General features: G+C 48.4%; 2 protein-coding genes across 5 annotated transcripts in view; one reads left to right on the top strand and one right to left on the bottom strand.

The window, feature by feature from the left end:
• VSIG8 (V-set and immunoglobulin domain containing 8) overlaps nucleotides 1-3,646 on the top strand; it is a 25,226-nt gene extending 21,580 nt beyond the window's left edge. Inside the window, exon 8 of the mRNA XM_023214200.2 lies at nucleotides 3,000-3,646. The gene's annotated coding sequence lies outside the window, so the exon portion shown is untranslated. The remainder of the gene's footprint in view (nucleotides 1-2,999) is intronic.
• Nucleotides 3,533-14,337, bottom strand: SLAMF8 (SLAM family member 8). Of its 4 annotated transcripts, none has more exons than XM_023214205.2 (5): nucleotides 14,033-14,334; nucleotides 10,748-11,074; nucleotides 7,786-8,091; nucleotides 7,598-7,705; nucleotides 3,533-5,816 (listed from the first exon to the last, which is right to left on the bottom strand). In XM_023214205.2, the coding sequence occupies exons 1-5, from the start codon at nucleotides 14,070-14,072 to the stop codon at nucleotides 5,740-5,742; spliced, it is 858 nt and encodes a 285-aa protein (XP_023069973.2). In that variant the 5' UTR covers nucleotides 14,073-14,334; the 3' UTR covers nucleotides 3,533-5,739. The 4 variants fall into 4 exon arrangements, with proteins under 4 accessions (XP_023069973.2, XP_023069974.1, XP_026312818.1 ...); XM_026457033.1 differs by having other exon boundaries at nucleotides 5,319-5,816; nucleotides 10,748-11,056; nucleotides 14,033-14,337; XM_026457034.1 differs by having other exon boundaries at nucleotides 5,319-5,816; nucleotides 10,748-10,945; nucleotides 14,033-14,335.

The following is a 14,337-nucleotide window of genomic DNA, read 5'->3' as shown; positions in this document are numbered from 1 at the left end:
GGGATCTGTGCTCAGTGCTCAGGAGGGATCCAGCACCCTGGCTGTGTGTGGGGGATTGTGAGGGATTTTCTGGGACTATTAGGCTGTCAGGTTTTTATCAGTGAGGGGCAGGAGGGATCCCAAGGTATTTTTGAGCAGGGAAGAGAGAGGTCCAGGCTACCAACTGGTTGTATCTGCTTTGCTGGGGGGTGGGAACGGGGGTAGTGGCTCCCTGGCCTGGGAGCGGGACAGCAGTGAGTATGCTGGAACTCTGAGCTCCTGCGGTTAAGCCAACTGAAGGTGGGCATATGGTTGAGGGGGTCAGCCAGCAGACAGAGCTCTGTCTGACCTCTTCATTTTCTGTCTGGTTAGGCTGAGTTCAAATTACTTTACCTGACTTTGGAAGACTCTTGAGGAGGCTAAGCAGGCCCAGCCAGTGGGTACAGGCTTGAAGACCAACAGGGTGGGCTGGCAGACAGGACAGCATCAGCATCAGCATCTCAATCCAGGTGTCCCAGCCAGGACCACCCAACCACCACCAGGAGAATGGAACCAGCCCCCAGCCCTTGTGAGCGGCTCTCCCTTTTCTACACGATCTCAAGGGAAATCTGAAGACAAGCTACCAGCATGAGATGTCCTGGTGTTCAGGCAACACAGTTAAACAAAAGTGTGATGCTGCTGTGGGAAGGCCTGCCCCAGGACACTACCATACCATGCCATCTTCTGTTCCTGCCAGCTGAAGTTTTATTCCCAGGCAATGCTTTCTCCTTTTACCATTTCCCCTGGGACTCTGACTGGCTGTCTTTGGGGACTGAGGTCTTACAGGCCAGGAGGTGCCTTTGAGCTCATGTTAGGGGCTGTGTCCCTGTGAACTCACTGGAATCCTTTGTTGACATACTGCTTTCTTACCAGTCTGTGAGCTCTTTGAGGGCAGGGCTTGTGGTGCTACTATTTAGTAATTCCCGTATCCCAGTTGGTGCTGACACATAGTAGGTGCATAGTAAGTGCTTATTGAATGAACAGATGGGTGCATTTCCTGTTCTACAGATACCTGTTCAAGCTTTGTTTTGTACTTTATTTTGTTAACCCAGTTGATGCTTTTGGCGAGGTCCTACAGCTCCTCCCCACCCCATCAAAAAGGAGGGCCCTTGGCCTCAAATAGGCCAATCAGGCTCCATTGGTGGGGAGTTGAATCTTCAGTGAGCAACTGGGGAAGATAGAACAGAACTATTTTCGGAGGCCCTGAGGCCTGCATCCTCAAGGCTACCGGGCTTTGTCTTTTCTGAGTCTTGGTCAACATTTTCCTTGGTTCTCTAAGTTACTCACAACTTTCTAATACATTTCCTCTTTTATTTTAGTTAAAACCAGAGTTGGTTTCTATTGCTTGCCTCCAAAGAAACTTGACTGATATAAGTGTTTTCCCATTATTTTTAAATTTCCTAAAGAACATAAAATGTTTAATGACTATATGTGTTATATTCACCTATTTGACTGATTTGCTGGTTTTTTTCCTGTTAATGGGATTATTACTTTCTATCAGTCTCTTTTCAATTCTGATACCTCCCCAAAGCAACATACTATAAAAAAGGCACAAGAAGGGAAGCTAGAATAAATTGTCTTTAGAGAAAGCATGGCTTTTTTTCTGACACCCTAGCAGAATCCTTTCATTGGCCTCTTTTGACCATCTCTTTATTCATTCATTCATTCTTTTTATTTCTTAATTTTAATTATTTATTTCTTTTAGAGATGGGGTCTCACTGTGCTGCCCAGACTGGTCTTGAACTTCTGGCCTTGAGTGATCCTCCCACCTTAGCCTCCTTAGTAGTTGGGACTACAGGTGTACACCACAGTGCCTGCTCATTCTTTCTTTCATTTATAATTCATTATTATAAGTCTCCAGTCTACAGTATTGCTCTGAGATGGTTTCTGCTTAAGCAGATTCGTTGAAACCATTTACTTCATATTTGGATTTTCCTACTTGTCAGAACATTCTTCCTTGGTAATCTAGTGCAGTGGAAGGGACTGGACTGATTCAGATAATCGAAAGGTAATTCTGACTGTGCCACTAATTATGTAATTTCAGAAGAGTAACATTCTCTTTGGATTTTGGTTTCCATATAAGAAATAAAAAAACTTGAACTGAGTAACCACAGATTTCCTTCCAGCTTTAAGATCCTATTATTCATATGAGTCAATATCTGCCTTTTAGTGATATGCTCCATTGGCCCCAGTTACACAGTCTGGGCTTATGTGATAAGCCTTCAAATATTTGAGAACCTATGCTCCCGTGAGTGTTTTGTTCTAGGCTCAACATAACCAGTTTCTGTAATCATTTCTCATATGGTAAGGTTTTTAGACTTTTCACCATTCTGGTCATTCTCTTCGGGACACTGCAGTTTTTCAGTGTCTGCGTGGAAATGTGGCTTTGAGACCTGGACCCGGGCTGGTCACGCTGTGGGAGTCTCCCCACTACTTGCCCGTGCACTCAGCCTGCCCCTCCTGGCAGATAATGTTGACTAAGGCGCAGCCCAAGGGGAGGCAGCCACTACAACTTTCCTAGATCTAGCAATAGTTATTGCCATTTTAGAGGCCCTTCCTTCAGGCTGTATGCAGAACAGATGCAAGTAGCCATGGAGCCAAATCTGGAAGGAGACGGTGCTTCCTCTGAAGATCAGTAAGTAACCAAGAGTGATTAACTGAACAGGTGCTAGTTCTTAATACACATGGAAGGAAGATTTGCTACAGGTGTCATTAATGTTTGCAGCAGCCTTTTTTTTTTTTTTTTTTTTTTTAAATTGAGACGGAGTCTCGCTCTGTTACCCAGGCTGAAGTGCAGTGGCACAATCTCAGCTCATACAGCAGTTTTTTAAAAAATGAGGCACTGAATGTTCATGTCTCCATTGATGAGAAAAATGTCCTCTCTAACCCTTTTCTTTTGCTATGCCCCTTTCCCATTCTCTCTGATATCATGTCTCATGAGTCCTTTGCCCTAGCAGCTCTTGTATTTGTCTTTTGTACAGGAGAACAGATGCAAAAACTACTGCTCAAGGAAAATAAAATGAAAACAAGAAAAAGCAAAAGAAGATCTGGAGAGGGCTCTGGCCGGACCACAAGCATCCTGGAGCAATGAAGTAGAGGGTGTTCTGGGAGGAGTCTGATCTCTGGACTCTTGAGGGTTCTTTCTGTCATTGTAACTCCAACAAAGGGGCATTCTCACAAAGTCCCATATGATGCGGCCCCGGGCCGTCTCTCTGGACTCTTGTCCTTCTCTCTCTCCCTTGTTTGGATCCAGCCCCTCTGGCCTCCACTCTCTTCTTTGCAAACACCAACCATGCTGTCACTTTAGGGCCTTTGCATTTTCTGGTCTCTTTGTCTGGAACACTCTGCCACTGCACACTCACTCCTCCACTTCACTGGGCCTCTGTTCAAATGGCACCCCACTGAAGCTGTCATTGATTGCTTTATCTAAGACAGACCCTGTCTCCCCAACACATTGTTCTGTAGCCCTTTACTCTGCCTTATCTTTCTTAACAGAAACTAACAACATCTGATGTATGCTTACTTGTTTATTTATATTATCTAGAACATAAACTCTCAAAGGCAAGGGTTTTGCTTCACTACTGATTCCCAAGTACCAAGAAATATACTCAGCACATGCAGCACCCTCAATCAATATTTGTTGTGGTGTGACTTTTTAAGCATCAGTCTCAACGTTTATTAGCACAAAATTGGTCTCACGGAAGCACTTCGTGTTTTTTTGGCAGAGAGTTCATTAGTCCACTAGTTGACAAGTGAGTCATTGAGGATGGGAACTTTATTTGAGCAGTGTGGATCTGCTCAGCAAGGCCGTGGTGCACCACACTACAAACCACTGTGGAAATGAGGTTGCTAAGAGTCACCTTATGGAGGGAGAGCTGCGGGTCCCATCTCATCCAGAGCTGCTTTGATCGGAGGTGGGGCCCTGGAGATGAACAGAAGAAAGGTGGGGAGTGCTGTATTTTTCCCCAGAAACCCATGAGGGCTCCTTGTCAGATCCTGGGCTTTCCTTTTCACTCATTTTCAGGGGCTGAGGCCAGTTTTGCATGATTCAGTGACCAGGCATATGGCATTACTGTAGGTGGCAGGTGGGGACAGCACAAGCTGACAGGTTGAGTGGCCATGGACCCTGTTCAGGTAATCTTGGGGGAAGGTGATAGGAGAGAAGTGCATGTGGGAAAGGGATGAGATTTTGATAAAGCCAGGTTACCAGCAGGGAACCTCTGAGCAGGCACGGAGGATCTGGGAACAATCGAGTGGAGGAGTGGTGATGTGGATCCGGAGGCCAGCTGTGCTGATCCTGTGTCCAAGGTAAAGTGATTGCCTGGGAACTGGGGAGAAGAGGGAAGGTCCTTGGACAGGACTGACATCCTAGGTGGGGAGAGTGAAGTCACCCTGGGAAAACAGTACTTCAAACCCACCCCTGTTTCTTCAATACCTCCTTCCTCTTTGTTATCAAGACTTGAGTGAGGCTCCAAAAAAAATCCAGTTACACCTGGGTGAGAGAAACTGTGAACCTTAACGGCTAATAATCCCCAAGGGTAAGTTTAGCTCATCAATGTTTTTCCAGTAGCAATCAATACTCCAGAGCTTTTCTAGACAGAATCACTCAGGGGCAGAACGTATTTTCCTAAGATGGCCACAATAAAAAGTTCAATGGAGTCCGAGTGACCTCTACAGTCCTCCTGTTGGGTGGTGGGGTCTTTGTCCCCTCCCCTTGAACTAAGGTAGGTCTGCATTTGCATTGAAGGTGAATGTGGCAGATTCTAGAGTGCCTCATACCCCTTCTGTCCATAATGTTCCTTCTGCATAGTGTTTTATAGCTCTTCACTCTCTCAGTTTCAGGCAAGAAGACTCATCCTGAGCTGAGCTGCTTTTCTTGAAGTTGTGCAAGAACGTCCTGTTGGCTGGGGCAAATTCAATATTTCTTTCCTGGTCACTGTGCTAGAGCGTGAGGAAAGACTCTCCACCCTCACTCCCAGGTCCTGCAGGAGGCGCGAGAGTGGAGGGAGATGGTAAGGATGTCTATTAATATGGTGTTTCCTGTAAAACGGTGCCCATTTCAACTATGGGTCGTCAACCATCCTTGGTGTCTACAACTGCAATTTACCTCGGAGGGGCCATGAACTCTGATTACCTGAAAGTCCTTAGGCCAGAAAGAGAAACGCCTGTCCCCCACCTCTCACTTTCACCTGTGTCTAGACCTTTTCTTATAGGAATGCTTTGGCCATCAGGAAGCATCAGAATCTCAAACTGCAGGGTCTGGGGCTGAAGCTGATGCTGGCATGGGTGACTCAGAGTTCCTCTATTAGTTCAAATATCTAATATATTTTCGAGCCTAAGACTCAGGCTGGAGGCAATTCTTTGGTGCCAGTTGGTTAATACTTTATGAATAGTGGTGGGGGAGGGAATGCCTTGAACTATTAATGTCCCCATGGATCTGGATCCTGGAGAACTTCCAGTGTCCTGGAGGGAATGTTCTGCTTGGCTCATCTTGCCCAGAGAAGAGCCAGGATATGGGAAGATGGGAGAGAGAAGGGGGAGGTGCGAAACGTGCTGGTGCTTTCTGTCCTCGTGGTGTGATGGCTGCCCAGGCTGCTCCTTCGAAGCAGGACAGGATTCCCGTGGGAGGTATGAGGACCATGGTGATTTCCAGGCACCAGTTATGTCCCTGAGCATCGCGTGCCTGTTACTGATGGTCCAGGCATCAGTTCATATTGTCCTTTATGGCAGATCCTGCACAAGGGGGTTCTCTGTCTCTGGACCCACCCTGTCAGCACGGACATCCTTTTTCTTTTTCCCTGGTAAGAATATCAGAAAGAAAGTTACCCCTCCAATGTTTGGAGTCTTGGCATCCTTGGCCTGCCCGCGGGCCTCTGAATCCTCAGTGTGTTAGCCCAAGGTCACCTTAGGGAAAGGAACATTTCTCCTGGTCTTCCAACACCCTGGAAAGGGAGACTCTTCAAGAATAGGAAATTCTTCCTAATGTCTAACCTTGGCCTGCAAGTATGCCGTACATTTAATTGCAGAAGGTATGGAAAGTTAAATAACTGGACAGAAGCCATGAGGCAGAGCCAGAACCAGCTTCTGGACTGCCTGCGTGTAGCTTTCTACTCTCCTAGGTGGTTGGGTCCCTTCTCAGCGGCCAAAGATGCTATTTTACGAGCCTTGAGGACATGACACTAGGCGAAAAAAACCTGGCCAAAGGGCCACATAGCGTATAGTTCTATTTATATGAAATGTCCAGGAAAGACAAAAGCATAGAGGCAGAAAGTAGATTAGTGCTGTGGGAGGAATGGGGGAATTGGGAGGTGATGGCTAAGGGGTTATGGGGTTTTGGGGGAGGTAATGGAACTGTTTTAAAATTGGTTGTGGGGATGGATGCGCAACTCTGCGAATACACTGAAAGGCATTGAATTGTATACTTTAAATAGGTGACTTGTATGCTATGTGAATTATATCTCAATAAAGCTATTTTTTTTCCCTGCTCATTCCTGGCTTCCATTTTCTTATCACAAATCCTGGGGACTCTTGGGGCAGGGGCCAGGGCCACACCCTCCCACAGCAGATGGGGCTTTCAGATGGAGTGCAGCCTCAGCTGATCCCTCTTGCCCTCCTCCCTGCTGGAGAGAATGAACAGGAATCAGCACTGCCTGTCCCCGTGCTTACAGGCTGGACCCAGACCCTGCCTTCTAGGACACACCCATCATAATGAGGCCTCAGTGCCTCCTCCTTGCTGACCCCCTTTCTCCACCTTGGGACAAGCCAGCTCCGACAGCCTGGGATGGAAATGGCCACGGAGCCCTGGTCAGTCGGGTAGTTCTTTCAGGGGCAGGGCATCCTGGGGCAGAGGAAGGGACTGAGTTGGATATAAAGCTTAGAACCTTGTCTGATCTTGGAGTTTCCTCTTCCTTCCTCTTCTCAAGAAGGCAGCCCTATCAGCCACTGGCCAGGGAGTAGCTTCTCTTAAGGAGACATTTTGTAGAAATCTCAGGCAAGAAGGGGTTGGAAGTCGTCTAGACTCCCACTCAACAATGTTTGTTGATGCCAGCGATGTTTCAGGAACTCTCGTGTTCTAGGAACCACTGACATGCCCAGTGGTGACCCAGTATCCTCCTTTTAAGGGCTCAGAATTCAGTGGGGAAGTAAATGTAAGTAGTTCTCTGATTGGGGCAAGCAATGGAGATTAAAGAAAAGACATTAATCAGCCTGAGTGTAGGGGGAGGTCAGGGAAGGCTTTCTGGAGCAAGCACACCTTGAAGACTGAGTATGAGTTAGCCACACGAAGGGGGGAGGCTGGGTGGGAAATCATGGAAAGTGTGTTCCAGGCAGAGGGAATATTATGTACAAAGATCTGCAGATGGATGTGAGGGAACAGTTCATTTGGAGAACCGCAAAAGAAACTTCAAGTAGTTGAGTCTGGTTGGAAACCAAGATATGAGCTAGAGAAGGCCAAGAGATGAGGTGGGAGAGGTAAGAAGGGGCAGACCATCTGAAGCCTAAATAGAAGGAGGTCCAAGACCCCCTCCCCGCCAGGAACTCCACCTCCTCCACCTACCTCCTGCACCTGCAGGATTCCTACCTGAGCAGGGGCCCCAGTGCCAGGCGGAGAATAGAGTAACCAGCATCAGGAGCAGCGAGACAGGCACTGCCACCAGCAGCACATCTTTGTAGGAGGCCTTCCCTGGTGCTGAACATGGAGGGGTGGGGTCAGAGGTGGACTTGATGCTTCATAAGCCCTCAACCATTGACTGCTGACCCTTGCCATACCTGCTTCATGATGGCAGCTGTCCCAGGGCGTGACTGTGGCCAAGTCCCAGCTGACAGGGTTGGAGACAATGCAGGAATAGGCCACACCTCTATCTCCTGGTCCCAGGGATACGCTCAGCACCTGTCCGTCTGTGAAGAGGCTGTGTGGTTCCATACCAAAGTCCATGGTTGTCTCCCGTCGCCAGCTATAGGTTATTTCACTGATGTTGGGGGCCCAACAGGACAAGAAAACCTGGCAGGTTTTGGGGGGCTGAGCATCCCCTCCTACAGCAATGAACACTTGTACCACGGGCCTGGGCACTGCATCTGGGAAAGAAAAGTACAACAGGTATGGGTCCCAGGGATGCTGGGCAGGGCCCATATCTCTGGCTCTGGGATGCACCCAGGGTTAGATGCCACCTCTGACTAGGCCTCTCTTGTTCCAAAATCTTGTCTGGCTTTCCACTGCCCACAGGACAGAAGCTGAATTCCTTAGCTTGATATTCAAAACCTTTCGGGAAATGATTCATGCCCATCTCTCCAGCTGTACCTCCTGCTGCTTCTCCCTGCTCATCCTAATTAATTTGCAGTTTTCCCAAATATGTCATGCTCTTAAATACCTTTCATGCTTTCACATGGTTCATCTGTGCACATAGATGCCTTTCCCTTCTTGTCCTCCCAGAAAACTCCTACCCATCCTTCAAGGCCCGGTTTGAACACATTGCTTAATGCCTTGACTGTGAAGCCTTCCCAGGCATGGCTCTGAGCTCTCCAAGCACTCTATCTCTTTCTGTAGTATTTATCTCACAATATGTCAGTCAGTCAACAAGAGATGACAAGCATTTATTAAGTCAGGCAAGAAAACAAACACATTCCTAGCCTTCTGGAGCTTACAGTTTGGTGAGAAAGACAAATACTGACAAATGATTATGAATAATTAATAAAATAATTATGAGGGTGCAAAATGCTGTGAAGGAGGGGCCCAGAGGTGAGGTCTCTGTCTTATTAGCTCAGTAACCTTAGCTGTCTAGTGCTGGCAAATAGTGGGCGCTCGATACCTGGTCACTGAACAAACCGATATCCTGGTGTCCTAGGCCACGGATCCCCCTTCCTATACAGGTTGATGAGTAAATCCTGAGTCTCAGCGGAAATGAGGCCAGTGGGAGAGCATTCTGGTAACAACGGGAGAGCTCAGTCTCTGACAGCATTCCAAAGTCAAGCAGAGAAAAACCTCGTTAATGCCAGTTCAGTCTGGTGGGATTTGTGATATGAAAGAGAAATGATTTGCTGGGCACACTAATAGTATAAACAAAGATTACAGGGGGGATATTTACATCACTTAAGAGGACAAGCTGCTTCCAAACACGATCAAGCACAGTAGAAACACCCATTGACATTTCTAGTAACTGATCTGCTAATTCAAATCATTCTTATCTATTGTCAAAGCAGAGCTCCTAAGGATGGCTGCTTGGCAGCTTCGTGCAATTAGTTCTAATCACGCTATGTATTTGGAAGCAATAAAACAGCAATTTCCTTAAAATCTGTAATTCAGATGCTGAGAACAAGGCATTTTAGAGCTTAGTGGTGTGGGTGCTGCATGTATTATCACATTCAATGTTCTCATTTCACATGTGCGGCAGCTGAGACTTAGACCGGAGGAGGGGCTCCAGGGGCTGACTGTATGGTAGGGTAGGTTATTCACTGCACAAGGACATTGGGCTAAGGGGGTCACAGGGTAACAGGTGGCAGGGGGTGGGGGTGCTGAAATACAGCCAGTACTCTGCTTGCCAAGATGAGGCTCAGGGCTGTGTGCATCCAGAAAGACACCTGCAACTGCATTGGCACCCTGCATGGCTCGCCCAAGGACAGCCAGTTAGCTGGCCCGCGGGAATTCAAGACACCTCCCCAATTTGCTTACAGCCTTTATCTCCCTCATGACTACCCTCTTCCAAGCTGCTACCTCTGCTTTCCATTCTTAAAGCTGGACTCCCCCCTCTTCCACTCTATCTAAATTTCTAAAGTTTTACTGAAACAGTGATTTAGGGTCACCTATGCCTCTTTTCTAACCCATTAGGTAGATAAATGAGAGCTGAAAGCCCCTTTTTCTTGACCAGAAGACAAATGATGAAGGTGGTGGAGGTGGCTGTGGTGGAGGTGGAGGTGGAGTTGTTTGGAAACAAGGTCCACCCAGCCCCCAGTCCATGCAGCCAACTGAGGTGCTGAACGTAACTGTGCGAAGGGCTCTGCAGACCCATGTGAAGCAGAAGTTGCACCCAGCTGGGCCTGCCAACCCACAGAATTATGAGAAGTAAACATCGTCGTTGTTTTCAGTCAGTAAGTTTTGGGATGGTTTGTTTTGCAATGATGAATGACTGAGAGAACCCATGAATCATATATAGTTAAAATCTTTCTAAGAAGCGCTTTTAAGAAATGTGTAAATTCTATACTTTTAGTCATAGTTTCATTATAATTTGATTTTTAAATAAATCCATTATGTCATAGTTTAGTATGTAACATCATTTTTTTTTCCTTTATAGTGGTACATAGACTAGTGGCACATCTTATAGTCTATGACGATCCTTTAGAACTGAGGAAGCACAGGCCAGGCTCTGTCCTGGATGCCACTGCAAATCCCACTGCATTTCACCCTGTGGGTACTCTACGTGGTAGTATTACAATGCCCATTTACAAAGGAGAAAGGTGAAGGCCAGGGAGGCTAAGCATTGTGTCTAAGGCCACTGAGCTAAGAAAAGACTGAGCTAGAGTTCAGGCAAGCACTGTGAAACGGCAAAGCCTGGCTGCTGCAGCCAGGAGGAATTTTCTTAGACGTGACTACCAGGGAGCAGCTGTTCCCTGAGTCAGCAACATGGTCAGAGACCAGAGCTTTCTGGAACCCAGCTCTCCCTGGCTGCTATGACTTAGGATGCTTGTCTGGTGCTTTGTGGGAGAAGAGGGTCAAGCAGCCAGTGTCAGACACACTCACCGTACACTTTTAGCTGGAGGGTCTGGGTCCAGGTCTTGCCCCTTGTGTCCACCATCAACACAGAGAAGTTGCCGCTGTCTCCAGACTCCAGTGGCCCGAGCTCCAGGCTGAGGTTGCTGTGTAGCTGGGCTCGGCCCAGGAAGCGGGAGTGGTACAGAGTCTCCAGGGAGCCTCGGAAAAATGTGGCCAGGAGCTCCTCTGAAGGCCAGAGAGATCGCCAGATAGCCTCACGGACTTGGAAGCCGGGAGGGCGTGCTGCCACCAGCAGCACCGAGCCCCCGACTTTGCTCAGCACTTGGGCACCAGTAACTGTAATGGGAAGTAGGGCTGAAAGAACAGAGCCCCTGGTCACTCTGCCTGCCCCACGCTCCTCATCCTTCTTTTGCATGCATCTGAGCTGCTATGGGGTGAACTGGGGCCCCTCCACTGACACTCCCTCCACTCAAGTTGAGGGTACACTGTGCCAGGTACCGGGGATAAAACATATGGAAGATAACCCCAGTGTCTGCATTCATGGAGCTTACAGAGGAAGCCAGACATTCAAGAAAGCAATTAAAATGAATTCTGTTAAATACCATGAAGGGAAAAATGGGATGCCCTGGGAGAACACAGGTAGGGTGACAGGGGACCTCACCCAGCCTTGATGGGCTCAGAAAACAAATTGTTAAGCTGAGCCTTGAAGAGGAATGGGAATCAGCCAGGCCAAGCGGAGGGCGGCTTGGAGCAGGATAGGGAAGTGTCACCGGCAGAGGGCACAGTACTGACAAAGGCCTGGAGGGGGAGAGTTGGTGCCGTGGGGAACTGAGAGTAGTTTTCTGTGTGAGGAGTAGGAAATTACACTGCAGAGTCAGATGGGAGTCAGATCATGTAGGGCCTTGAAAGCAATACTGGAGTTTGAGCTTTATCTGTAGAGCAGTGGGGGTTCTCAGGTGGGTTTTTAAGCAGGAGCGTAACAGGATTAGATGCATGGTTAGAAAGATCACTCCAGCAGAGATGTGGAGAATGCACTGGAGGTGGGCAGGACTGAGGCTGTTCACGTTAGTCCAACGGAGAAGTGATGGCAACTTGAATTGAGGAAGGGAGGAACTGGGATGGAAAGAAGTGGGAGGAATTGAGAAACATGAAGATGGTGTAATCAGTAGGATTTGGTAATAGATTAGCTCTGGGGAGTGAAGGAGAAAAAGGAGTCAAGGATGGCTCCCAGGTCCTTGGGATCCACTGGATATTATTCTCTGTGATCCAGAACAGGAGGAGAAACAGACAGGGGGCAAGACGGCAAGATGCTGCTTTTGGGGACTGTATTTGAGTCAGGGGTGTATAGGAGACACTTCTGCTTGAAATGCCCGTCTGACTCGTTTGCTGACTAATTTCTGCCCACTCTTGTAGCATCACTGCCTCCTCTGACCTCCCCTATCCCTCACAGGTAATGTAACTGAGAGAGATTACATATCCTCTCTTGTGTTCTCACAGTGGCCTGGGGTCACCATGCTGACTACCCTTATCCCTCTATTATTATTGCCTGTTTGTGAGTCACCGTCTCCCACTAGACTGTGAGCTCTTTCTCCCCATCATTGTGCTTCCAGTGCCCACCACCGTTTAGGAACAGAGTGTGGGAGAAGCCTAGTAAATGGTATTGAATAAATCACCTACCCTGCTGAGGACTGACCCCATGCCTGTCACTGGCACAGGGTGTAGGGAAGAATAAGAGGTGATGAAGGTTTGGTCAATGAGCCGTGTTCTGGATGGTTGCTCAGTCGGCCATGATAATTCCAGTCCCTCCTCCACCTCACTGTCCTCCAGGCCCAACAACCTCCTCTCACACTGAAGAAGGCTTCAGTGTTAATGCAGAGTAGGAATGTAACACACAAAGAGCATTGCACTGGATGTCAACCAAGACCTAGCTTCTACCTGCTCCTGGTGCTGCCACGATCAGCTGTGTGGCCTTCTGCACATCACCCCCCACCCCTCAGGCTTCAGTACCACTGAAAAATAACCCCTGGCAAAGGGGTCTTTACCAGGTCAGTCACACAGATCTTTTGTCATTAAGGGCCATTTGAAAAATTATTTTTGGGCTGGGTGTGGTGGCTCATGCCTGCAATTCCAGCACTTTGGGAGGCTGATGGCGGATCACTTGAGGTCAGGAGTTTGAGACCAGCCTGGTCAACATGATAAAACCCCATCTCTACTAAAAACACAAAAATTAGCTGGGTGTGGTGTCAGGGACCCGTAATCCCAGCTACTCGGGAGGCTGAGACAGGAGAAACACTTGAACCCAGGAGGCAGAGGTTACAGTGAGCCAAGATGCACCACTGCACTCCAACCTGGGCGACAGAGCAAGACTCAGTCTCAAAAAAAAAAAAAAAAAAAAAAAAGGCAAATTATTTTTGTCTCACATGTCCAATGATTTGAAAGATTTTGTGAGCCAAACAGACCGAGGCCTTTTTTGAGGTTGAGGTGTGATTTCCTGCACATGTTTAGAAATGTTGAAGAAATCTGCAGGCTTTGGAGCTCTCAGGGCCAGGAATCCAGGCAGGGAGAAGAGACAAAGCAACCCAAAGTCCCTATAAGCCTCTGATGTAAACAATGGCATCTTAATCTTTGGCGCACCCCATAAACCCTCATCCATGGCCTGGCAGTGCTGACCCATGTCACGTTGGCTGCTTGTTGACCAAGGAAGGGAACTCAGGCATCAGATGGATAGAGGGATGGCCAAGTGTGGAGGAGACCCCGTGTGTCAGCCATCCCAAAATCACACCACCATCAGCCACCCCCACATCCACGTGGGCCGTATTTAGCCTCTCTCATCCCTACTTAGTACTTGCCTCCCCTTAAAAAGGCCTGCAGGGAGGGACCTCAGCTCCCCCACAGGCTGCTGAAAACACACTCTGCTGATTGTGGGGAACCCTGCTCTGCCCTGCCCTCTGCTTCTCTCCTCAAACTCTGTATAGCTTCTGCATGCTGACACTGCTGGGTCCTCACCGTTCTCACAGCCGACTTCCACTGGCTCCGTTTTTATTGCCCTGGGCCACAAAACAGCTCATGTCTCACAGATAAGAATACCCCTCAAGCTGCCACCTTCTTCCTCCCAGGACCCTGCATTTCTTTGTATCTGCCTAGCTTAAAATGTTGCCCAAGAGCTTGTTCTAGTCTTCCCTACCCACCTACCCACCCTCAGCTTCTGGGTTCTCACTCGGGTTGAGGGAGCCCTGCCCAGATGTCTGGCGAAGGCAGCTGGGGAGGGGCCTTCAGCTCTCCAAGGACCGGCTGTCTGCCTGCCCCACTTACCTTCCCAGAGAAGCAGACTCCACAGGGGCCTCATGGCCATCCTTCTCTGGTGAGGCAGGTAAACTCCTTCAACAACCAAAATCCAGAACCTCCCGGGCTGAGTGGGTGCACGGGAGGAGCTGTGGTCCTTCTGGGAAGTCCCATGTTCAGAAGGAGGAATCTTGACTCAGAACAGGATGCCCCAAAAGTGAAAACATCCAGAATAAAGTGGAAGTTGGCCCTGGGCCTCGCTAGGCTTTCAGGAGCAGATTCTTGTAAGTCAGCCTCTTTCACATGCACATGGTTGGCTAACACATGGCGACAAC

Source organism: Piliocolobus tephrosceles, chromosome 1 (genome assembly GCF_002776525.5).
Source record: "Piliocolobus tephrosceles isolate RC106 chromosome 1, ASM277652v3, whole genome shotgun sequence".
Lineage (NCBI taxonomy): Eukaryota > Metazoa > Chordata > Mammalia > Primates > Cercopithecidae > Piliocolobus > Piliocolobus tephrosceles.
This window is presented reverse-complemented; position numbering and strand designations above follow the sequence as displayed.

Bases quoted from the DNA above. Each gene is read 5' to 3' on its own strand.
- SLAMF8 (XM_023214205.2), bottom strand. From the start codon at position 14,072: ATGGCCATGAGGCCCCTGTGGAGTCTGCTTCTCTGGGAAG. The intron at 7,706-7,785 runs GTATGGCAAGGG...CTCCATGTTCAG, and splicing joins CAGCTGCCATCATGAAGCAG to CACCAGGGAAGGCCTCCTAC. The intron at 5,817-7,597 runs GTAGGAATCCTG...TATTCTTACCAG, and splicing joins GCACTGGGGCCCCTGCTCAG to GGAAAAAGAAAAAGGATGTC.